General features: G+C 43.6%; 3 protein-coding genes across 3 annotated transcripts in view; 1 reads left to right on the top strand and 2 right to left on the bottom strand.

Moving 5' to 3' along the window:
• Window positions 1–275: 275 nt before the first annotated feature.
• mcm4 (minichromosome maintenance complex component 4) lies at window positions 276–10,942 on the bottom strand. The gene is made up of 17 exons (XM_080836384.1): window positions 10,928–10,942; window positions 10,446–10,527; window positions 7,312–7,467; window positions 6,590–6,753; window positions 6,072–6,173; window positions 5,553–5,648; window positions 5,298–5,393; window positions 5,020–5,158; window positions 4,228–4,448; window positions 3,556–3,676; window positions 3,011–3,270; window positions 2,285–2,650; window positions 1,898–2,025; window positions 1,482–1,689; window positions 1,023–1,251; window positions 554–687; window positions 276–417 (listed from the first exon to the last, which is right to left on the bottom strand). The coding sequence occupies exons 2-17, from the start codon at window positions 10,504–10,506 to the stop codon at window positions 325–327; spliced, it is 2,574 nt and encodes an 857-aa protein (XP_080692510.1). The 5' UTR covers window positions 10,507–10,527; window positions 10,928–10,942; the 3' UTR covers window positions 276–324.
• A 1,591-nt stretch (window positions 10,943–12,533) lies between these two features.
• Window positions 12,534–13,966, top strand: cebpd (CCAAT enhancer binding protein delta). Its single transcript, XM_080837776.1, has one exon. It carries the CDS (start codon window positions 12,769–12,771, stop codon window positions 13,642–13,644), a length of 876 nt encoding a protein of 291 aa, XP_080693902.1. The 5' UTR covers window positions 12,534–12,768; the 3' UTR covers window positions 13,645–13,966.
• An 856-nt stretch (window positions 13,967–14,822) lies between these two features.
• spidr (scaffold protein involved in DNA repair) overlaps window positions 14,823–24,889 on the bottom strand; it is a 54,891-nt gene continuing 44,824 nt past the window's right edge. Inside the window, exons 13-20 of the mRNA XM_080838174.1 lie at window positions 24,307–24,444; window positions 23,778–23,837; window positions 19,262–19,484; window positions 18,757–18,900; window positions 16,855–16,948; window positions 16,353–16,467; window positions 15,787–15,840; window positions 14,823–15,513 (exon numbers count right to left, since the gene is read on the bottom strand). Of these exons, the coding sequence (XP_080694300.1) occupies window positions 15,400–15,513; window positions 15,787–15,840; window positions 16,353–16,467; window positions 16,855–16,948; window positions 18,757–18,900; window positions 19,262–19,484; window positions 23,778–23,837; window positions 24,307–24,444 (942 nt within the window). The 3' untranslated portion in view covers window positions 14,823–15,399. The remainder of the gene's footprint in view (window positions 15,514–15,786; window positions 15,841–16,352; window positions 16,468–16,854; window positions 16,949–18,756; window positions 18,901–19,261; window positions 19,485–23,777; window positions 23,838–24,306; window positions 24,445–24,889) is intronic.

Here is a 24,889-nt window from a genome sequence, read left to right on the forward strand (position 1 = left end):
AACAGCTAAAAGTGAAAAATAGTTTATTGGATAACAGGCTTGAAGTAACATTCACTTTCAACTGAGGACTTAAGTTCTAGAACGTTTTAGAGCTTCGTTGTCGGTCCTGTAGCGCTTTTGTTAAACGACACATTCTGACCAAACCCAAGTTAATGGCAAACACATTTTATTGCATCACAAAAGAAACAAACCAGTCTTTTATAAATTCATTATTTTTCAACATAGTACAGAAAGATCCCCACAGATCACCAGAGAACACAAGCGTATGCTACTTAATTTGCATCCAGATAAGTCATTCCTGTAAGGCAAAAATGCATCAATATTTTACAAAAGGCGAACAGTTTTTCCTGTGACTGTTAGATAGTCTTCATCTGCCAAAGCTCGGAGAGCCTCATCGAACAAGTCCTTGGTGATGGCCTGGAACAAAGACAAGATAGAAATCAAAAATGGTCAGGAAGTTATTTCTATGAACATTACTGAATTGACCTCCTTGTTGAAAGATGAGTCTTTGGTCATATCAGACTTTTATATTATAGAAAATTAATCCACTTACAGCCTCAGATTGTGCTCGAAGGTCATCAAATAGTTGCTGATACTTCATGGCAGGCGTCTTCCCCTTTGCCTGAATCATTTTCTTGAGGGCTTGGGCTATTTCCTCCTTCCTCTTTCTGGCGGTAGCACTCATTCCTTTGAAAAAAAGCAAGCAGAAACCCTTTACTCATTTAACATTGTCTGTCGAGAGTTTGTAGACTACCCAAGAGTTTGTAGACTACCCAATACATGTGTTTGCACATTGTGTATCGGTCTTACAATTGGTTATTGAGTCTGAAATGTATGAAATACCTGGACAGTACAGTTACATTACCCTTGTAACATAATATAATGACCCGATGTTGGACATACAACACCATTTTAGACATTCAAAAAATGTTCACCCATGCAAGTTTTATAGCAATTTACTGCACAGTACCTTTCACAGACAACCCTGTTTTCTATGATAACCCTGACCATGTTATTTTTACCTGTTGTTAGGATGGTGATGTCGACTAATCCGGTTCTGGGGTCAGTCGCTGACTGCTTGAGGGCCTCTCTGTGAAGCCTCTTGGCTTCCTCCACGTCAATGGTCTCCACCTTTTCGGAGAAGCGCACCTTGGCATGGGCCTCGGCCAGCCGGATGAGGGACTCAAGCTGACGTGGGTAGGCGGACACCATGCCCCGGCCGCTGCCAATCTTCCTCATGTCCACATACGCCTGACGACATGAGACAGACGACAACGGTCAGCGTTAAAGAGCACATGCAGTTCTAGCCGACACAAACAACACTTGCCATCACTGCAGTAATGTGCTTAGTGTATGATGTGTACACTAGACTGTCTCCAAAGTGCTGTTGATTATCAGCCTCATCCTGTCATCCCAGCAGGATCATCCCAACAAGCCCCTTTTACCCTGGGCTGCATGCGTCTGAAAATAGACTGCAGTACCTCAATAAGTGCTTGGCTGGCTTCTTCACACAGCCTGGGGACGATGTAAGTGCGGGCGTAGGCGATGTAGTCCTTCAGCACAGCCATGTCCAAGTACTCCTCCTCGATCTGCTCCTCGCCCTTGTAGTAGAGCGCCACTAAGTGGTGGGCCAGCCGCCTGTCGTAGGCCTCATCTTGAGGGTCCAGCATCAAGAAGATGAGGTCAAATCTGTATTAAAAGGATGAAAATAGAAACAAAATGAATCTGATAACTGCATTACTAATTCTTAGAGTAGACAATCAATTACAGCAAACACTTTACCTGCATTCACGTTATTTTATCAAATAGTCTCTCTCTCTCTCTCATCATACCGAGTGGTCAATGAATAACTGATACCCCGTGACTGACACCCAGGCCTCTGAGCGGAGATCCTCACCTGGACAGGAGTGTGTGTGGCAGCTGAATGTTCTCAATGGTGGTCTTCTTCGGGTTCCACTGAGACTCCACTGGGTTGGCTGCGGCCAAGACGGAAGTGCGAGCGTTCAGCTGACAGATGATTCCAGCCTATGGCCAAAGGAGACAGATTGCAGGTGAGAGCGTGTGGTTGCTGGTGCTAGTGCTTTTGCGTTCTTAAGAAGGATCTTTGCAAGCTGAGGGGCTTGGTGTAAACAGCTAAGCACTCATGTTAAAGACCACTAATTTACAACATTTCACAGAGAAATTCATGAATTCACCATCTATACCAAAACCAATACTTCATCTGGACAGTGCAGCCCTGCTATACACACACACACACACACACAAACACACACACCCCCCATACCTTGGCGATGGAGAGTGTCTGCTGTTCCATGACCTCATGGAGCACTGAGCGCGTGCTGTCGCTCATCTTGTCGAACTCGTCAATGCAGCAGATGCCGTTGTCACTGAGCACCAGCGCGCCCGTCTGCAGCACCAGCTGCCGTGTCTCGGGGTCCTTCATGACGTACGCCGTCAGACCCACGGCGCTCGATCCCTTGCCCGAGGTGTACTGCCCGCGAGGCACCAGGTTGAAGACGTACTGCAGCAGCTGAGACTTGCTTGTGCCAGGGTCTCCACAGAGCAGGATGTTGACCTCGGCACGGAAGTTGCCACGGCCCGTCTGGGAGAAGTCCTTTCGTGTGCCGCCGAAAAGCTGCAGGAGGATTCCCTGTGGCAGAAAGAGGATGATGTTTCAGAGAAAAAAAAAACTGACACTGACGATGGCGTAAGGCCGAAACGCGTCTGTACGAAAATAAACTGGTCTTATTTCTAAAGAGAAAAGCTTGAGAGTGCGGTTTTTATTCTACTCAGAGAAAAAAAAAACACAGCTGTTTTACAAATGTCACTGACTAACTATCCACAGAATTTATAAAGTACATTTAATTAAAAATGCTATTAGCACACCAATCATAATCTTATATCAGATTTTATTTTCATGCTATATATTCAAAGTACATTTTTCAACACTCTTAACACAGCATCAGGGCCTTAGCCCTCTTCTCGTTTGGCTGGGGGAGAGGCCACTGACCTTCTTGATGTCCTCGTGCTCATAGATGCTGGGCGCCAGGGCTGAGGAGAGACGCTCGTAGACGTCGGGCTTGCCGGCCAGCTCCCGAAGCGTCTGCACGCGCTCCTCGGTGAAGAGCTTCTGCTCGTTCTCATCATCCAGCCCATGCAGGCGCCGCTCGTCCGTCTTGCGGAAGTGGATGACGTCGATGTGGGTCTTGTAGACGGCCTTCACCTGGCTCTGCCTGGGGTTCACGCGCATCGGGGCAGCCCTGTAGATGCCTGCGGCAGAGGAGAGGAGTCAAATATTGCTTTAGAAAATGAGAGACTGAATGAGGTGAACCAGATCTCCGTCACCAACATGCATACTATTACCCTACTGAACACACAACCTGAATGGTTTATAGTGCATCATACAAGTGATGTGCATTTACACTCAAGATATGCAGTCAGTAATATACCCTAGCTGCTAAAACTCCTCTAACAATGCACTCAGTGATGCACTTCATGCTAAGTAAAGAACACTATGCTTAATGTTACATACAGCTCGAGGCCTTGTTTGCGTACCTGTGATGTTGATTCTGTCTCCTGGCTGGACTTTGTCCACGAGGTCATTGTGAGCGTAAACCACAGTGGTATGAGGAGTCTGACCAGCGGGCATGTCCTCCGGGGACTCCTGCAGCTTAATCTGAAAGACACCAGGACACACATGACCACATACGAATGGGATCAGCCTTATGGAAAGACACAAGGACACACATGACGACCTACAATGGGATCAGCCTCATGGAAAGACACCAGGACACACATGACCACATATTAATGGAATCAGCCTTATGGAAAGATGGTACCGAACTGGCGCTGCCCGACTACAAACGAGACAAATAGCATGAACGAATGAGTGGTTTAAAAAAAAAAAAACAAACACACACAAATAACACCTTTTAAACGGTTCATCTGAAACGCAGGATTATCTTGGAGTATGATGCATCAAGGTTATATCATGCAAGTGATTAGTATTTGAGGCTGAAAATAGATTACTTTAAGGCTAGGACTTTAAGGGATACTGACAAACACATACATGGAGGCGACAGAAGGATTACACCAAGCATCCAACCCAGATCATCAGAGCACATGTTCCCTTAGTAAGTGGATCAATGCTCCGATCCTCCGGTATAGCATCTGCTAACAGAGAGGCTTGAAGGCGGGGCCCTCAGGGGCCGTGGGAGCCTCACGTACCATCTGTTTGTCGGAGAATAGCGAGCGGTTGTGCATCAGGGCCAGACTGTGGGTGGTGTTGCAGTTGCGGCAGACAGCAGGCTCGGCTATGCGGCCGCGGTCCACCTCCACGCGCGTGCTGAACGCACACACCTGGCAGCGGAAAAAGGCCTCCTGCATCTCAGGGATCAGCTGGGAGTTACGGATCACCATGCCACTGATGGTGATGAGCTGGTCAATGTCTGAGATAGATAGACAGATAGACAGACACCATATAAATGTTAAAGCTTGAACAATTACAAAGGCTGGAATATCACAGACACTGTTCTACTGCTCTGGTTTCAGAAAACATCTTGGATAAGCATATCTTCTAAATTTCAAGTCCCATGAATAATGGTTTTATAACAAGTGACAACAGTAAAACCAAATTCGAGTTCCATGAATGATGGTTTTATAACGAGTGACAACAGTAAAACCACACAAGTTTGTTATTTAAAGATGGTATAACATAAAGATCATAAAAGCAGTAAACTGCATTGACAGGTGCACACACACACCCTTTCTTAACACTGCCACTCATCTTGCAAGTATGCAAACAGCTGTTTCATATTCAAAACATGTCTGTTATGAAATGAGGCCTGCCTCCAAACAGATGTCAAATAACCATGTTATGACCGGTTACCCAGGGAAGGAACGGTGTTTACGATAAAGGTGGCCATGCCTACCTGCTCCATCATAATTAACAGATGTGCGTTATACCCCACATGTCAAATGATAATTGTATTCTCAAATTCCGTCCGACATGCTAATTACCTTCAGGGTTGAGGCTGCGCATGTTTCTGGTCTTAAGGGCGTTGTACGGTCGCACTTGAATCTGATGCCCTAAGATGGAATCTGGGTAACGCTCAAAGAACAGCTCGTTGACTGCCATATCAAACGTGGGGATGACTTCCTGTAAAAGCACAAGGGTGGAACGTGAGTGGCCTTCCAGAGCACAGGATCTAATGCGCACATCACACATGCCAGTCATATCACATACAGGTCAGGTCGACAGCTCTCCAGGCAGACGCGGGGGTGGTGGGGTGTCTTACCTGGGGATAGCAGATGAGCTGCCTGTACATGTCTGCATCGAAGGACTGCACGTGGCCACAGTTCACATTCAGCACAGGCTCCCCAACAACGCTGATCTGAGGACAACACAGAAGCGTTAGCGTCAGAAATGGTCACATAGCTGAGTGCATGAACTACTTTAAATTACTGCATACATCCCTATGCACGTGCACACACGCTTATATTATGTGTTACATTCATACATATACACACACTCATTTGCAGTGTTGTCTCACCTCATCTAGTTTCTGCATGTACAAGGGCTCGTTAAGATCCAGCCCACAGTTCTCATCCTCTTTGGAGGTGGTGTCAATGAAGCGCTGCAGGAACCGCTGCAAGACCAATGGGACAACATTAACAACAGGTCTGAACCAATGGGACCACATTAACAACAGGTCTGGACCAATGGGACAACATTAACAACAGGTCTTTCTCACGAACAGCAATAGCATCATGCCACCCACAGTGTGTCTTTATGTTGGTCATATCAGTCAATTAAGGCAGAACTGGTTTATATCTGCTTAGATCAGACCTCGAATCGCTACAGCGCAACATATCAACAGAGCCCAAAGCGGTCTCTTTATGTTGTTCATATCACGTTATAGTTAAGGCAGAACTGGTTTATATCTACTTAAAATCAGAAGACGAGAACATATCAACAGACAAAGACACAGAGAGCCCAAAGCTATCCTACAAAGCAGTCTGCAAATAAACACAACAGAACAGCACAAGGGCACAGGACTGATGGGACATACCTGAAACTTCTCTTTGCAGGTGCCTACGTTAACATCGGTACCCCAAATGACCAGCCTCTGCCCCGCAGCCTGATCGCTTGCCACAGCATTCTCTCCAGCGGGCTGCCGAGACACATACACAAACACTAATGACACTGCATCACACTTGGGTCACACAGCAGAGGTCAGTACCAAGTACCAATGACAAACTTGAAATCTCTTGGAATAACTTCATCAGTACTGCCCTCACTGTATAGAACTAATTAAAAGTTTGAGTGTGCCACAAACTAATGTGCATGCTAAACCCCAGAACTTTCAACATGGAATGCAAAAGTCTAAATGCAACAAATTCATGAAACAAAACGGAGACTCATGCCCACAACTCTTGCAGGAATTACTCAATGTGTGCATCATCTTTGTATATCTTGGGTAGACCTAGCCTACATTTCTAAATACATTATAATGCCTTAATGGAAGTTTTACTCCACATAGGCCATGCAGTTCAGGCTATACAGTACTGTACATTAATAAGCACTCACAGGTTCTGAGTGGAGGTCCACTTGGGGGGCCTTCCTGACGGAGCCCAAGTCAGGGCGCTGGCGGGCCGGAGTGCCACGGATCCCACTACGGGGTGTCCCCTCCACACGGGAGCTGGGGGTCCCATAGAGCAGCGGGGAACTGGCATCCACTTCACTGGGGAGCACTGAGAGAGCGAGACAGAAAGAGTGAATCAGTGAGTGAGTGAATCATTGAGTGAGTGAATCATTGAGTGAGTGAGTGAATCATTGAGTGAGTGAATCAGTGAGTGAGTGAATCAGTGAGTGAGTGAATCAGTGAGTGAGAGATAGGGGGTATTAAGGACTTCAGCAGATACAGTCACACTGGTGTGTGTAGAATTTTGTTGAATGTTCAAAAGAATATCTGGGTCTGTGAATACAACATGGAATTTTAGAATCTTACATTGTTGAAAAAAGCTTTTAATAGAATGTTCAAAACCTGCCCACTGAAGGTCACATACATAAATGTGCTGTTCATATTAAACACACATCAAGCAGCACAACTGTCATTCTGACTTGGCTGAAATGTTTTGAGCTTGCAAAAACTCAAATTTCTTTCAGGATTATATATATATATGTATTAATCATCTATCCATCAATATGTATTTATATCAAATTAAAAAAAAATATTACAAAAATAATATATAAATTAACACAACCACCGTACGGGCATGCATCTGGTTGTGGTAGGGCTTGATGCTTACCTGAGCGGCGAGGGCTGGAGAACAAAGAGTTGTCCTGAGGGTTGGGGCTGCATATGTCTGTGGCTGGAGAGGTGGGCATGGGTGGCAGCTCCCCCTGAGAGGCGTCCTGGGACCTGGCCCGCTGAGATGGGGGGGAGAGGGGGCCCTCGCTCCCCGCTGAACACACAGGGACAACAGAGGTCAATTATAAACGCATGGCGTCGTCATTCAATTTAAACCTTATATGGATAGTTCACTGTACTACACTCAGTGGGTGCTTTGTTTATCAACCATCAAGGCTGAAGTTGAGCCGAGTGGTTCTCTAAGTATGTGTGTGTGTGTGGGGACGGATGGAACGAAAAACCCAAACAACTAACTATTGGTCAAATGAAATATGGTAGTCCTCATACAGAATAGCAGCCTGAAGTTTCTAACCAATTTGGTGACTGTTATAGTCCACTTGGTACTTATATATTGTGGTCAGTGGCGGACCTACCATTAAGGCGAACTAGGCAATTGCCTTAGGCCCCCACCCAGCAGAAAGCCCCCGACGAATTGCACCCAGGCACCGATGGGCCGATGGGATGGCCCAAGTCTATAACCAACCGGCCCTCCCGCAGATGTCGGTCGCGACAGTTTTCCTTGCTTCACAGAATACATTATATACCTCTAATGATAGCCAATCGGAATCACTGTCTGCTATTTATACTACTCCTAGTGACCTGTATTCACACTCATGGTTACTATTTTCTTTACTAATCTAATCTCCTCCGTCAGTCTTACTATGTTTATTTGTTATTAAATGTCAATCACTCTAGCCTAATACTTGCGTGTCTCGCTCGTAGACACCTTTAACAACCCTACACACACACACACAATCACACACCCAGCATGCAACACTACCATTACCACTGATGTTTACACCCCATCGTATGTTCTGTTCTGTTCATTTCTACAATAAAGTTCAAACCAGTGGCGGCGGACCTTAAGGGCGATTATGGCGACGAACTGCCTTCAGGAAAAGGAGATTTTTTTTCTCTGTCGGAAATTACCAAATGTCGAATCAGGCAACGGTCACGCAACAGTTGTGCTTCAGAAGGCGGCGTCCCTATTTGGGGCTAAATGGAAATCGCCCCAGATCTCTCTCACTCTAATGTTAAATCCATTCTCTTTCATAAAAGAGGGCTCTCAATGCATTTTCCATGGCTTCCGGGAGCGCTCGCCATGCTCCATTCTTTCGTCATAAGTATAAGGACGTATGTGTTTAAAAAAAACGGTCAAGGCATAGTCTGTCAAGATGCCTAACATTCAGTGCAACAACTGAAGTCACTCCTTGAAAGAAACTCATTTTTAGTCGGCATACTAATTAGGATAAATTGACTACAAAACAACTAGGACTTCCTACACCAAATGTATCGATTCAACAGGTTTCTACAAAGGGTGGAATCCTACATCAGAATTGGAACGAAAGAAAATCATGGCTAGCACGCTGTGAAGTGGCTAACGCGGTCTGTATTCCTTTATTTGTAGGCTACCACTGTCACTTTTCATAGGTTGTACAGTGTGAATGTTCGCTTTTTGCCCTAACACTGAGTTATTTTCTTTGTGAAGACTTATTTAGCTTTTGTAAGCCAATACTTTCGAGATCAGTCAATAAATATAGTTGGTTTTGACTTATATGTTGCCCCCTTCTTTACATTGTTACTGGACATATTGTATGTGTCCTGTAAAGCTATGTTGCATCATACAACATTTGAGACATGTGGATAATGAAAAAGTGGGATAATTTAATGTGGAGCCAAATCATGTTTGCTTATGAAGGCTCCTGAATGCAACTTTCTTCCATATAACTAGCTACTGTAGCTATAGGTAGAGGGGAAATATTTTGATTGTGTGCTGCCATCTACTATACAAAAAGGTATTGCTGTATGAGTTAATCATCAGCCTACAAAAAAATTGATATTGCTTAATGTAGGTCGCCCTAATCATTATCAAAAAAATTGTGTACTCTTTCTCTGCTGACATTTATTCCTTAAAGGCACCCAGTGCAACTTTCGAGGCTTAAAAATAAACATTCAATTTCTAGTCTTTTTTACACGTAGTAAGTTTCAATAACTCCATACCATTACATACCGACATTCAAGCAGCAAAGATGAGACGTCGTTGTGTGGTGAGAACTGATAGAAAATCGATAACAACAACAATCGCCGCCATTTTCTTTATTTTTGGTAACCTACAATAAATAAAGCAGGTTCCAGTCAATGGAAAAATGGCTTCTCACCACCGGCGATTGTTGTTGTTTACGATTTTCTATCAGTTCTCACCACACAACGACGTCTCATCTTTGCTCCTTGAATGTCGATATGTAATGGTATGGAGTTATTGAAACTTACTACGTGCAAAAAAGACTAGAAATTGAATGTTTATTTTTCATTGAATGTTTACATAAAGTTGCACTGGGTGCCTTTAAGTTAGTTATACTAGTATACTAATAAGGTAGTTATACATATAACCATCTGATACTAGCCCAGAGTTAAGCATATTCATCTAGCAAACTATACCTACCTTGGAGTGTTACAATAGCCAGTATCATTTTATTCCATGTGTCCATCCAGGCAAATTTGTGGATCCAAATGTTATTAAAAAACCTATATAATGTTATTTCTTTGTAATCATCCAAAATTATGTTAAGTGTATGGGTATTTTGCATACATTGAGTGGGCAACGCGCCGTATATTAAGTGGGCCGCTCTGACAGACAACTCCCGGGCCACTTTTTCCCCCAGTCCGCCCCTGCTTTGAGGTGGCCCTTTTTTTTTTTTGCATTAAAAGGACGGATGAAGAGGGCCCCTGGCTATGTTCGCCTTAGGCCCCCAAATGACTAGGTCCGCCACTGATTGTGGTCATGGCGTAGAGTTAAGCCTGTATGTAAGAGGCATTGCTAATCTTATTATTAGACATGGAATTATTGACATGCCTTACTAGTCTCACAGGAATCAATCCAAAAAATGTATCGACACACCGCCAATCAAACCATATTTCATCAATTCTAAAAGAGCGCTCTGATCAAACGACGACAATAAAAAGTTTAAAAGATAAAATTCTCATTCTCACCAAGCTAGGACAAGAAGTGTGGCTGGTTTGATAAGGACTTACGTGTAGAGGGATTGCTGGCCCTTCCCCGCTTGCGACTTGGCGTTGAAGTTGGCGAAGACATCTTGAGCACAAACTAGATATTCTGCAGACGGGCACATGTTAAGGGTGGGTTTATTGACAAAAATAGAGGAGTAAAACCATACATATTCACCCTCAATCAATGCTAATGCTATCAAAATGGCCCATACAATAGCGTAACGACAAAGTAGTTTATCGTTGTGTTTATGTGTGATCTTACAGTTAGAAGTTAGAATCTGAATGGTAATCCTGTATGACGGGTAAAAGATGTCTGACAACAAAGCAGCAATGATCGAATGTTGCTGTTCATTGATTAAGTTACATTAAGCCTACTGAATGTCGACATCGACAAATTAAAAATAAACCATATAAAGACACCGTTCATAACATAGGCAGCAAACAAATATTCTATTTCATTTTAAAAGAGACGGTCAAAACACAAAAGAGTAGAAGCACCAGCTCACCTGCTCCAATGTTCCTCTTCCACTGCAATGAAGTTGGCGCGAAATCGTCCCAGTGACGCAAATTTCCCGCGAAGAACTACACCAATCGTGACACTCGGAAGTTATTATTTTTTCTATATTGGAGAGCCAGGGCATGGCGACTTCAACCCAATAATGTTACATCCCGCATACTGGTCATATTTTATTATTTTTAATAAAATAACGTTATCTAATGATACAACAAAGGCGACACATAACATTAACAGCATAAAATTAGCACTTGTTTTAGATATCTTGAGACTGAGCCCCCGAAACACTTGGTATCACCCAATAAACTCGCGGCAAATTTCTCCCTCAACACCAATAATACATGTATCCGCTAGATGGCAATATGGCAAATACTGCCCTTTGAGTACTCCTGAAATGTAACCGGTTATGATGGAAGTTTACATATCGTTATGTGGGATCTACACGAAATCAGGTGTTGGTCTTGGTACCTTCACATTTTGAAGGTACAAATACAAAGTTACATTTAAGTTTCTAGGTGCACGTGGTCACCATTCACTGCATATCAAACCACCCTGCGCCACCGCGTTATTATAGACACACTCGCTAGATGGCGTATGAGGATTGGATTTAGTACCTTGAGGCCAGAGAATTCATTCCGGGAACTTCCGACTGGAAAAACACAGGACGATGCCCTCCACGTGTGGAAGGCATGACGACACATACATTATCATAATGTGTATGATATCGAGTTGCCTATACATTCCTGCAGTACAATAATACTAGTTCGCAATATAAATAATAATTCCAACCGCCAGTTAAAGTAACACTATGCAACAACTTGACACTTTTTGAGGTATGGTTTAATAGGCAACTAGTTTTGGGACCATCCTCACATTCATTTTAGCATTTGGTCACGTAAAGGACAGATAAACACCTTTGTCTTCCCCACCAGCCATACAGGATATGTCCTATGTAGTTCTGTGTACCGGGCTAGAACACCCTGCAAAATTTGAAAAAAGCTTTCACACGCATGACATGACAGCTATACTGTCAGTTAGTGTGTTGGCAAGCGTTTATTTTTCGTTGTGTTTGCAAGGTTTTTGCATGCCTTTTAGGTCATTCGGTTACTAGTCTTGGAACAGAAGTCCGTATTGCTGCTTTTAATACAATTAGGCGAAACCCAGTTGTCGAGGTCTATTATCCAGTAGATAATGTGTTAACAGTATCTGAAATATAAACAAAAAAAGTGAAACTAATTCGCTGTTCTGCTATAATGCATTCAGATGTAAAATCTCTGCATATTCAGCTTGATTTTGATTGGGGGAATCAATATTGGCTCCATTGTTCTTGACGATAAATTATGGCATTCTGCCTGACTTGGCCACACATGGTTGTTTACAAAAGCAGAGTAGTTCTAACTTGTCCCACTAACACTTTACTAGTAGTAGTGGGAGGTGTGAGCACACCCTTCTCTCCTCAAATAGGAGCGGAGCAACACCATGTGACTGTCAGAGGGCCGTATGGCTTGTCAAGCAGGGGGCGGTGAGCGGCTGACGTAGGCAAAGGAGGGCATACATATTTACTGAGCAAGCCACAGGTTATTTCAGAGGAGCGAGATCTCAGTGACACTTGACCTGAACAAGCTTTACAAGCTCAGAAACCAGATTCAGAAAGAACTGATTTACTTAGGACCAAGGGAACGCCAGTGACTCAACGCCGAACGTTTAGCCTAGCTGTCGCAAGGTATAGTTCAGCGAGAGAGCATACAGTTGGCCCTTTTTATTTTGACCTGACAAGTAGGCTAATCAAAGTTGGCAGTCAACTTCAAGGCTACTAGGAGTCCAGCCGCGTTCATGTGTGACATTTACAACCTGGATTCGCAGTGCGTCTCTTCACCATGCAATATGAGTTGGGCGATGGAGCCTACAAATTTCTACGACAATAAACAGAGCAGTCTCCCCGGAGACTGCAAAACCATGCGAAGTGATGGCATGGTCGAGGAGACGAGTATGGTCGAGCTGAGCACAGCGCCAGCCATCTACGACGACGAGAGCGCTATTGACTTCAGTACGTACATCGAATCGATGGCGTCAGTGCCGAATCTCGAACTCTGCAACGACGAACTGTTTGCAGATCTGTTTAACAACACTGTGAAGCAAGAGAAAGCTGACTTCTGCTGTTCTAATGCACCGTCCAGCCAACCGCTGCTGACGACCAGCACATTTTGCGGGGGCATTCAAAAGGACTTTGAGAGGATGCAGAATGCCAACTTCGAGAAAGGTGTATTCAGCGCGCCCATCAAACAGGAGGCGGACTGGAGTGACAGTGACATCTCCTCACCGCTCCCCTCGCAGATAGAGACCTGTGCGCAGACATCGATGACCCTGCACACAGGACAGCCAACTCCACCAACTACGCCAGAGCCCCTCTCCGTCGGTTCCCCTTCGGGCCCCCGAAGACATGGGAAAGAAAAGGGTAAAAAGAACCTGGATAGATACAGTCCGGAGTATCGCCAGAGACGGGAGAGGAATAACGTCGCTGTGCGTAAAAGCAGGGACAAGGCCAAAGTACGCAACCTGGAGATGCAGCAAAAGATGATTGAAATGAGTTCGGAGAATGACCGTCTGCACAAAGCAGTCGACCAGCTTACACGCGAGCTTACAAGCTTGAGGAACTTCTTCAAGCAGATCCCCAACTCTTCTTATGGGGGGACCGTGGACAGTCGGTGACAAGTGAATCTTGCCTCAGAGAGACTGAACTCTTGGAAACATACCTCAAAGGAAATATTCTCTGTAGCAATTGTACATAAGTTACACCAGATTACTTTTTGACACTGAAAATATGGCTATTGCAGTCTCTTGCTGCCACATACAGTATATATTATATATATAAATATTTTTGAATTTTTGTATTTTAAATTATTCTCAAACTTCATATATTTGTCATGGTACTCCAAACTCATTACAAATGCCAGAGCATGTTTAACATTTTTATATGGTTTGTATAAAAGTTGGGAAATCTGTGAAATCTGTAATAAAATGACTTGAAATCCTGAAACACGAGCTTGTCAATGTGAGTTCAGATTCTTAAGGGGGAGGGGAGTGGCAAGGGGCACAGCCTTCTTCAAGGTAAAATGTAAAGTATGTAGCAGTGCCTGTTTGTGGCACGTTGGACATATTTGGAAGGTTCTAGAACTACCCTTGCAAAAAAAAAAAAAAAAAAAACTGATATTACTGAATGGTATGCAATAAGGGCTACTAAAATATGTCCAAGAGTTCAATCAATCCCACATATATCATTTACATTTAGTAATTTACAAGGGAGCGACGTACAAGTGAGAGAACCTATAGGCTATAATCCTTCAAGTGTCAATTTATTATCAAAAAAATCTCAAATGGCCTAATTTTTGTTTAGTTTATAACCATCTGACCAAAGCATTAAGAATTTTGTGGACTTCCAGTGCCAGTCAGCAGTCTACTGGTAGACTGATCCACAGTCAGCGCAGTCTACTGGTACTGACTCACAGTCAGCACAGTCTAGTGGTACTGATCCAGTAGGCAGTCTACTGGTACTGATCAACAGATGTCTCAGTCTTGTGGTACTTATCCACAGTAGGCACAGTCTACTGGTACTGATCCACAGTAGGCACAGTCTACTGGTACTGATCACCTCTAGAGATGGTTCATGGTTGGTTTGTGCAGTGTGATGACCTCCAGTCATGGTTGGACACAACAGACAAGGTTCCATTTTAATGTTTCTGCATAATATTCAGTGGATGTGTACAGCATGTATACTGACAGAAATCACACACACACACACACACACACACACACACACATACAAAAACACACAACCAAATATGCTTCTCCAGAAGTTCACGTTCTTTATTGAACAGACACAACAAAATGAAAGAACTGAAGTCCCAACAAATAATATCCACACTAGGGACAGATGAAGGGCTGTAAATACGAGGTAGAGGTAGATTCAAAATGTCAAACGTTTTCTCAGCACTGTAGTGCCATCCAGAGGACCATCCTGAACGCAGATGCACCGTCATTGTGTTGACGGAAGAGGAACCCATCACATGGTTGCTAAATGTGTCCGGCTCATGGCTTCAAAGTGTGACTTTGCAGCACCTTGTCATTCCAAACTGTGTCACAGGGCCATGTGTTTGAACCAGTGACCCATGACAAATGACGTACACCACAGCGCTTGACATCTTCATTTCCAAGACAATTTTTTTTCGATGCCAATATATTATGCGTATGTTACTCGGGCCAACCAGATCATTTCAGGCATGTTTACAGTGTACTACTAACCCTCTCTGACACGCTAATCTTGTGCATTTCAACCTTACCCCTACAAACACACAATACAAACCAGCACAACGCTAAGCCCACTGTGAGCCCACACACTCCTCAGGATCAGGGTGCCCTGGGGCAGGGGGCCTGTAGTCCGACGGCTGCCCGCGCTGCTGCACCGCGTCAGAGGCTGACCTCCTCCAGGCCCACCCACAGGCCCGGGGTCCTGGTGATCACTCGTACATAGGCACTGACGGGGCCCACCTCCTTTCCCAGAACGCTCTCCACCTCGCAGAACTGTCAATCCAAACACACGAGCCAGTGAGAGCAACGTTGGTAAATGGACCTGCTATAGTTTCATAGGAAAGACAGATATACATCTTGTGCTTCTAAGTAATCATGTTGTTATGAGTCGGAGGAATATTGGGAGGGAATTGAGGGAATGTGTTAGCCCCGATCCAACGTAACGGTCGGACGATGCTGGTGTGCACTGAAGCAGAAGTAGAAATGCAAACTGAGCAGTCACACATGCAAGAAACAGGTGTCAAGTGTCAAGAGATCAGGGCTTACCGCTGGATCGCTGCCCAATGAGCTCAGAACTGAATCAATAGTTTTCTGTTGCAGCTAGAGAACAGAAATGATAGAGAGCATTTTGAGATGTTATCACTTTTTTGTACTTCCAGAGAAAAGTAATCACATGCTTTATGAGGAATGTCTGAATTCCTTTTTTTAAGGAGAACACTGCAATTCATCAGATCATTTCACTCCTCTGTCTGCTGCTTAATGAAATGGTTGAGCTTCATGAATCTGATCTGAAAACTCTAACTGTGGGCCAAGTCTTGGCTGATTTCTGAGTAACTTGGGGAACTGGCTTCCCTGAGGCCCAGGGTGCAGAACCAAGTTAACTATGCCTTGTCACAGACAACAGAAAGAAGAGACTGTCGTAGAAATGGTTAAAAGAAGAAAAAAAAAGTGACGATAACATCATGTCAAAAAGTTTCTAGTTTCTAGTCTCTGTAATGACGCAGCCAAGCCTTCCTGCTTTGTATAGTGTTATGTTTACTTGGTCTGAACAAGAGCAAAGGAGAACCACACAGAACAGGACGTCAGGCAGAGACACCTTTACTAAGCCTTACCTTTATTTTGATGGTGCAGTCGCTCAGAGAAGGACAGCTTAGGAACACTTCAAGTTGCATCTTGATGGTGGGTCTGACCACGTCCGTGTCACAAACAGTACAAAAGAAACCTTCCCTGAGAAGACAGATATTTCACAGATGTATCCAAATATGTCAGCTACATGACTGTGATGCCCCCTATTTGAGGAATATGCACAATGTGAGGGACAGTACAAGTTAATGGAGGACGGTAGGAGTAAACTGCAGCACAAGTTACTTCCAGAGGAAACATCCATCCATGTTTTCAGCCAATTAACATTCATTGTATAAGACAACAGATTATTCTCAAGGAGTTTTAACTACAAGACTGCTAGAGGCTGATTAGCCAGTAAGACAGAAACAAAAAAAAGCAAGGGTGATCTCACTCACTCCAAGTATTGCCTGCTGTAATCTAGCAGAGATTAGCGTTAAACCTGGTGTGTTTTGGGAGTTTAATGGTGTGGGTGTGACTGTGAGTACTCACTGCGTGGCCATAGCCCTCTCCAGACGCTCACTCTCACACCGGCTACACACCGGCCAGGAGTAAGCCGTCTCCTCATCCACACCGACAACCACACCTGAGTGGAAGGACAAAGAGATGTCAGGCGTCACCTGTCAGAAGGACATCTTCTGAATCTCACTTTAAGAACAAAACCTAGTTATGCACCACACACTTAGACGCTGTTAGTTAAGCCCAGATATTAACCACATCGATGCATGTTTGAAAACCCCACTGACAGTTAAACCAACAGTCACATTGTACTGTACTCAGTTACTACACTAATACATTGGCCCACAGGCCAGGGTAGTGGCTTATTGCCTATGCCACTGCCAGTGCACTGTTAATCACAAACAGTATGGTGATTTACCCATTACACAAACATGTGAAAATAAGGCTTCTAGGGCCCAGTCAAGCCTCCCTGCTCCAACACTGAACGGAAAAGCTATTTGGATCCTTGAAATTTAATTCCTGGTGTCCAGAGGTAAGGGTCATGTCTCTTGTGGAGCCAGACAGACAGCCTGATCCTTGAAGGTTTTCCTGAAACACAAGGGGCCTACATGTGACAGAGTGGGAGGAATGGGAGCACATTGTTTGGTGAGAGCTTTGCTATGTTTACTAGCTTGTGTTTACTACCTGAATGTGCTCAGGCCTTTTCTCCCACTTGCACTTAGTGCTTTAGCCCAACCACATATAGGGTTTACCCCCAGAAGCTGAGCTGACACCATCTGACAAATATCCTCCTCGACTACATACACACGCACACACACACACGCGCACTGCCACACACTCATGCTCACACGCACATGCGCACGCACACACACACACGCACTTGCGCATGCACACACGCAAACAGACACACACGCACGCAGACACACACACACAAACGCACACACACATCCCCTTATATAACTTTCAGCATTTCCTACAGATAAGGAACTCCACTCGGCCGTGATGCAGAAGAGCTCTGAGCAGGGCGTGCAGCCAAGCACAGGCAAACATGCTGACCTGGCAGGAGATAATATGTGCTTGATACAACTTTTCAGTCCTGGTGATCAGACCGTATCAGCAAAGCAATATGAGAGCAGCCAGGGCGACACCCCATCTCTCATTCCCCCGCAGCTCAAGCACACATCACCCCCACTGAAACCATCATGACCCCAACCTGCAGTTTCACTTCAAGCACAGAAACAGTGTACTGTGGACTCTTTCCAGACTAAGGGGTTAAGAAAAAAAAACATTTGCAAAACAACAATTAGATTCTGATGTCCAGTCTTTAAGCCTGTTCACACTGCCAACACTAACTATAATGACAATCGCCAATAAGAATACAATCGAATGCCACATTCAAACATAAAGGATATTTGAGAGGCCTTTCTTATCGTTGGTCAGTGTGAACGCTCATATCGCTATAGTTACAGTTATCTTTTGAGTCGTCACTGGCAGCGTAGACGGGGAGAGATCCGTCCACTGTCATGAACTGGCAGGATCAACAGTGGCAAAGGCTGACGACACCATGACACTTTCATGTGTGATTGAAGAAGAATTCAAATGGGGTTTGGGGTTTTTCTAAGAAGCTACACAAAGAGACAAAAACATGATGGCCAAGAACTAAATAAGGGATAAATCAAGTCTTTTCTTCTTCTTCATTCTTTTGGTAACTGAAACCATTTGAAAAGCCTTGTGAGAGAAAAGAATAACAGAAGAGCTGTAAAAAGAAGAGAAATGGCTGACTGTGGCGAAGGACAAAAGCTTTGACGTAACCACAAGGTCCCAGTCACAGCACAAGTCTGACAGAAACTGCCACAAACAACTGGATCCCTTTAGCAGGATAAGATGTTCCCTGTGCGAATCGATCCGGGAGGGAATTGAGCGGAATGCACTAACCAGTGAGCATGCATAGGGTGTTGGGCGGCGTTTCCGGGCCCAGCTGGTCCAGTCGAACAGGCTGTGCGAGAGGGTCAGGGTGCAGGGAGTCTCCCGCTGCCGGAGCCAGTCTGACTGTGGACTGCTCCGAGCAAACAATACAACCTGGGCAGGGACAACAGTGTCCTATTACACTAAATACAAGCAGACATGGGGATCTACTGGCTAAAGTGATTGATTCCAGCGGGCTATTCAGTAGTTTTATGAGCCAATGTAAATTCAACTTAATATGAAATGTCCATCAGTGCCTGCAAACACACTAAACAAAAGAATTGAGGCGGTAACAACACCGTTACATTAAAGGTACAGTCCATGATTCCAATTCCAAAGTCAGCAAATTTCTCAACAAGGTCCTCTCGCTGGCCATTCTGTGTGTGCACTCAAAAGGCAGGGGTGTAATATGATTGGACAGCACCTTTAAAACACACATCACACGATTAATGCTGCCTCATTTATAGTGCTTTACCCCGCTGCAATGACACATCTTTGAGGGTGAGGTGGCAGGAGGATGAGGAAGATGAGGAGGCGAGAGCCTGTCTGACTGAGCGCTGGAGCACGTGGGACGGGCTAAGGCACACAGGCAGCGTCCGGCGGCAGCAGCCTGGCCTTGGCTCTTCCTCTCCCTGCAGGCTGGCGTCCGTCACAAAGAGCAACCAGCTCTCTGCATCACCAGCACCTGAACCAGAGGGCTGACAACAGTACATAACAAATTTGAAATGTGTGTGTGTGTGTGTGTATGAGTCTGTGTGAGAGTATAGCTAAATGCGTGTATTTTTGTAAAAAACATTATAAAATGTAAGTACAAGAGAAGCATCAGGCACATTCAGTTGCTACATGGAAAGAGTCTGAAAGGATGGCTTAAAGGTTTTAACTGGCTTGAGACACGGTGCCAGGCATGACTTATAGAAAAGCTACACATCCCCTTTCAAAGCCTTATATGTGATTACACTATATTACACTATGAGGACATTCCACAATCCTGGAGATCCTGGAAGTCCACGAAGAGAGCTTCACAAAGGAGACCAGTCCACCAAGAGAGCTTCACAAAGGAGACCAAAATAGTTCTATATGTCTGGTATTTCTTTACCTATGATGCACCACAGTCAAGTAAAACCACGTAGCCAATGAAAAAATAAAAATAAACAAAGAAAAAATGAAAAAAGAACCTTAATTAAATCAGGCTTTCATACATATCACAATGTAAAGTCCTTTTGGTGTTGGTGAGCTTTATTTCCTCTTACTAAACTGCAAGCTGTAGTTGCCACCAATGTGCAGTCACCTTCACAGCTGAAAAAGTCTCTCCAGGCGTGCTTATAAAGAAATGCTAGCTAACATTTTTATAAACATCTATTATACATACCTATTAGGTATTGTGATGTACATACTAGCCAAAAGTTAAAAGTTAGTTGTGTCCAATATAATGCTCTCAGATGATGCTATAGCCATTGTTATGAATGCAATGTAGAAGTTAATCAATGCAAATCCAGTTTGTCAACAGCTCTCCATTGGCGTTTTGCCTTTAAAACAACAAACTCACTGAAACCCGTGAGCAGGGATCATCGCCTTTTATCAATGTGCCATTCAGACTATAACGTGTTTTCATGCTGGTGTGTTTTAAAATATTTATGGTGCAGTCACCTTCCGTCATTGTTTTGGCAATGGTGCATGAGCTGGGCTCTGTAAAGTGCCTTGAGACAATTTTATTGTTTTGGCGCTATATAAATGAAATTGAATTAAACTGAATGAAATATTAACCAGCCTGCACATGGACAAACACATGTTTTAGGAAATAAGATGAGAAGGTGATTCTGATTCTCACAGATATGGTGGCAATCCCAAGTAGGTTTGTTCTTCTGTAGTTCAACTCTGTACTTAAAAGTTGAACTGTTTGAGGGCTCATACATCTAATCCAATCTATGTTCTTTCCAGAACAACTATCTAAGAAGATTAATAAAAAGGAGATTGGTCAACGCTAACTGGCTACTGCTTACCCCCTAAAGCCTGATCCCCAGGTCAAAGTGGGTTATCAGTGCAACAATATGATTCCTCTCAGCCAAGGTTGGATTGGCAGCAAATTGGGTGTTATATGACAGTGTCTACCCTGGCAGGTCTGTGCTCTTATTCAATGTCATTCCAAGATAAGGTATTGTGATGTCATTCCAGGTATTGTGTTCGCTTGGCGGGAAGACGGATCAAATACAAGGAACTCACACCAGAAACTAAGTACTTCAATTACAGAACTAGACGACAAATTCTGTATTTACATGTTGTCTCTTTCTGACTATAAATGGACACTCTGGCATTTAGAACATAGGGTGGGGTGTTAAGTCAAATCATTGCACTGGGAAAGAAAGTGATCTGAGGAAGAGCGGGAATAATTCACGCTGGAATTTGGAGTTGACCAAATCAGGTCACTGCAAAGGAATCCTGATAGCTTTGTTCATAATGCCAAATTTACAAAATCACCAGCTCACTTTTTTTCAGAACAATGCCAATCCATTCACGGCAAACATGAAATGGTTAATGATAAAAAAAGGTGTGTGTACCATACGTGTTACAGCCACCGCTCTGGTTATCTTTAAGAGTTCAAAGGGTAAACATGTTTGGATTAAATGGGAAAGATAGCAGCAAGTCTGTTCAAGAGTCAAATGTTGGAACACTCTGTCCCCACAGATACAGACTACTTAAAGGCTTATTTCTTTTACCAACCACAGAAGAATAAGACTGAACGAACGTGAAAGATAAACTCGATTGGATAAATCTTGACATTTTTACTGTAGTAGTCACCATTCCACACCCATGCATTCTAGTGTCCTCACCTCACAAAATGGATTAAATGTGGGAAGAAATGGCAAGAAAAAATGTCACAGCTGTGTTTTTAAATTTCTCAGGCAGCTTTCAGAAAGTGGATAGCATCTTATAGCTACAAAGAGTTATGGGGACTCTGACACTGAGACAAGCTTCAGTGGAATCAATATCGTATTCATATCAGGAAAATCCAGGGTAGACAATCTGCAATGTGTTATCTCTCTCTCTCTCTCAGCTAGAGATCTCATTTCACTGCAGACTGCTGTGTCTTGTACCTTCTGCTGCCTCAAGCAGATATCATAAATCAACAGGGAGAAATAGGTCCATGACAAATTATGTCATCAAAGTGAAAGAAAAGAAGTTTATTTACAGTTAATAAGGTAAAATAATAAAGTTAATAATTAATTCTATATCCTAACACCGGTCTCCTCTACATGTTTATTATTTACTCTTGGTTGAGTTTCTTTTTTTCTTACAGAAAAAGTACAGGTGGTGTAAGCCAGCATCTGATAAATTCAGAAAGTCAAAGGCACTGAAATAAGTGAAAATGCACACACATTTCTGAGGCAGAATCTTTATTCCAATATCTTCTCATCCTTAGCTTGTGGGAACATGTAGTCAATTGGACAAGTGAAAATCATTATCATACCAGAGACACAAAAGTGGACACTGGAGTGTATTATGTGAGGAGGACATTTTGCGCCCATTCCTTTCTCCATTAGTCAGTTGTGGTGACCCAGGGTCTGATTATCCAAAATATTTTTTTAAACAATTCTGTTGAACAACAGACAATAAGGTAGGCTACAGAGAGCGAATCTAGCTAACGTTTAGGTCTACTACAGTGTTCTAGGTTTTCAATGTTTACCAAACTTGCAAACAACTTTTCTTATTATTCATCATCATCATCATCATCTTTTTCTTCTCTTTTCCTCAGCCATTGGAGACTATGGCAGCCCCTAGAACCGTGTGCTAAAATGTTATATTTGGCATACTGATTGGGTACAGTCCCATGATGCTTTTTACCAAGTTTGATTTCCGTGCGTCACTAACAGTAGTTTGTCTGGGAATTCCCCGCCCCTTCACTGCATTTCATTTGCTCAGTTAGTCTGGCAAACTACTAAATGGAGGTCCACTTCACTCACGTAATTGGATACGCCTTTAACCAATCAGACCAACGATACTATACAACGATCGGTAATAAAGCAAACACATATTTTTTCTGTATGAATTGTTTCAGAGCAAGTTTCTGTTCTATTTTCAAAGAAAACTTGCCTTTGAAATCATCCAAGACAGCCGCGAGAGCAGTTTATAGTTTGCTGTGCTTTTCTCTTAGGTTTCGCTTTTGATACTAGACGTGGTTATTTTAAATCCGCCAATGGCGCGCCAGGTAGCCAAAAGCCAGTTTGTGATTGGTCCCAGAGATCCTGAGAATGCTGTAATGAACGGCTGTGCAATCTTTGCCAGACCCTTTTCAGAGGCAAAATCATTGGCCGGAGAAGAGGGGCGGGACTTCCCAGACTAAACAGTAGTGCCACCAACCGCTCAAAGTTCAAAGGCCATAAATTGTGTCCAATCTTCATTAAATCTGCCACAAATGTTCTTCAGACCAAGCATCACAAACGTTAATCGTTAGCTTTTTGATTTGCCAAAGCGTTTGTTCATCATAGCCAATCAAAATCAGATGCAAAGCTGCAAACCGGAATTGAGGTCATATCTCACCATGGCGCCATGTATATAAAAAAAACTTTGTACATGGACTTGTGACCCATTGTGTGGAAGGGCAACATGTTTTGAGTCATTTCATTTCAAGAGGGCGCTACAATAAGCAAAAAGTGCTTTTCGGCTAATATCTGTTGATGTGTTGGTCTTAAAAAATTCATCCCTATGTCTGGTAATACTGTGGAAGGTCGAGACATGGCAACTTGTCATGTAAACCTGATTGATGGATGATTAAAAAAAATAATTCACAGGCCACAATTTTGTTTCCAATTTTAACCAATTTTGCTACAGAAGATCTTCAGACCAAGCTTCAAAGAAGTTTCGAAACCGTTTATCTGATACAGCTAAGAATATTTTTTTTTGACTGAAGCCCTAAAGCCACAGATGGGTTATCATGAAACTCTGAAACAACCACAGTCATGCATGGACGCAAATTTTCATTTTGGTGGCCTTACCTGCAAGCGGTTGAACACAACATTTGCTGTAAAGCTACAGCGCCCTCCTTCTTTTCCAACCTAATAAGCAGAGATGACATTCTATAACGTAGGCTGCAGTCTAATATACATTTTATATATAACATTTTTAATTTCACAGTAGGCTAAGCGAGAAAAGCTATGCGACAGCATATGCTTTAAAACGCCTGTTTTGAAATTGAACAAAACAAAACAGAAAAATATTGTGACAACAGGCGTGTACACTGAGTGATTTCTGAAACTCCCTGAGTAAGTGTGTGGGCTGTTTGGGTGACTGACTCGAATGGGTGACAAATGAATGGGTGTGTGTATGTATGTGTGTGTGTGTGGGTGTGTGAGAGACAGAAAGATAGCGATAGAGTGAGTGAGTGACTGACTGAGTAAGTGAGTAAGAGAGAGAGGAATGATTGCAAGAATGTGCATTCGTGCATACCTGTATGTATGTATTTGTGGGTGTGTGTGTGGGTGGTAACCCATATGGTTTGAGGGGACGTGAGCTGTGCTGATTTACCTGCAGTATCTCCTTTAGGCTCTGCATCACCGGTGGCAGGTAAAGGGGGGACATCGGCAGCTCCTGACTCACCACCACTGACGCCTCACTGCCTGACAGCCGGTAACAGAAACTTGGAGCCGGTGCTGTGGTTCTGCTCTGTAACACAGCAAAACGCTGTGTTCTGAAACCATGGCGAACGGCCCTTTTGGGACGTCGCCTTTAGAATAGCGAACCGTCTGAGCCTTTTGAGGTGACGTTTTTCAGTTTAACAAAACACAAATACACCAAGGGGGCTCAGTGCTGCTTCTGGTGCAAACCTGCTCTGCTGGTTTCGCATGACTCTCCTCTGTGTACCTGACTTAACTCAGCAATGGTACTGTCTGTCAAGTACACACACCTGATTAATCATAATCTTAACGATATTCGGCATCTCCAGAGTATAATCAAGCATTATCAAGCTGTGTCATATACCATGAGCTCTATGCCAATAATCTTTGTATCATGTGCAGGACTAGTGACTCAGACATGTCACATGCATCATTATTATTCCACACCAGATGAGCACTTCCTTTGGCAGCTTTAACAGGAAATGAGATAGAGG

Source organism: Sprattus sprattus, assembly GCF_963457725.1.
Source record: "Sprattus sprattus genome assembly, chromosome: 4".
NCBI lineage: Eukaryota > Metazoa > Chordata > Actinopteri > Clupeiformes > Clupeidae > Sprattus > Sprattus sprattus.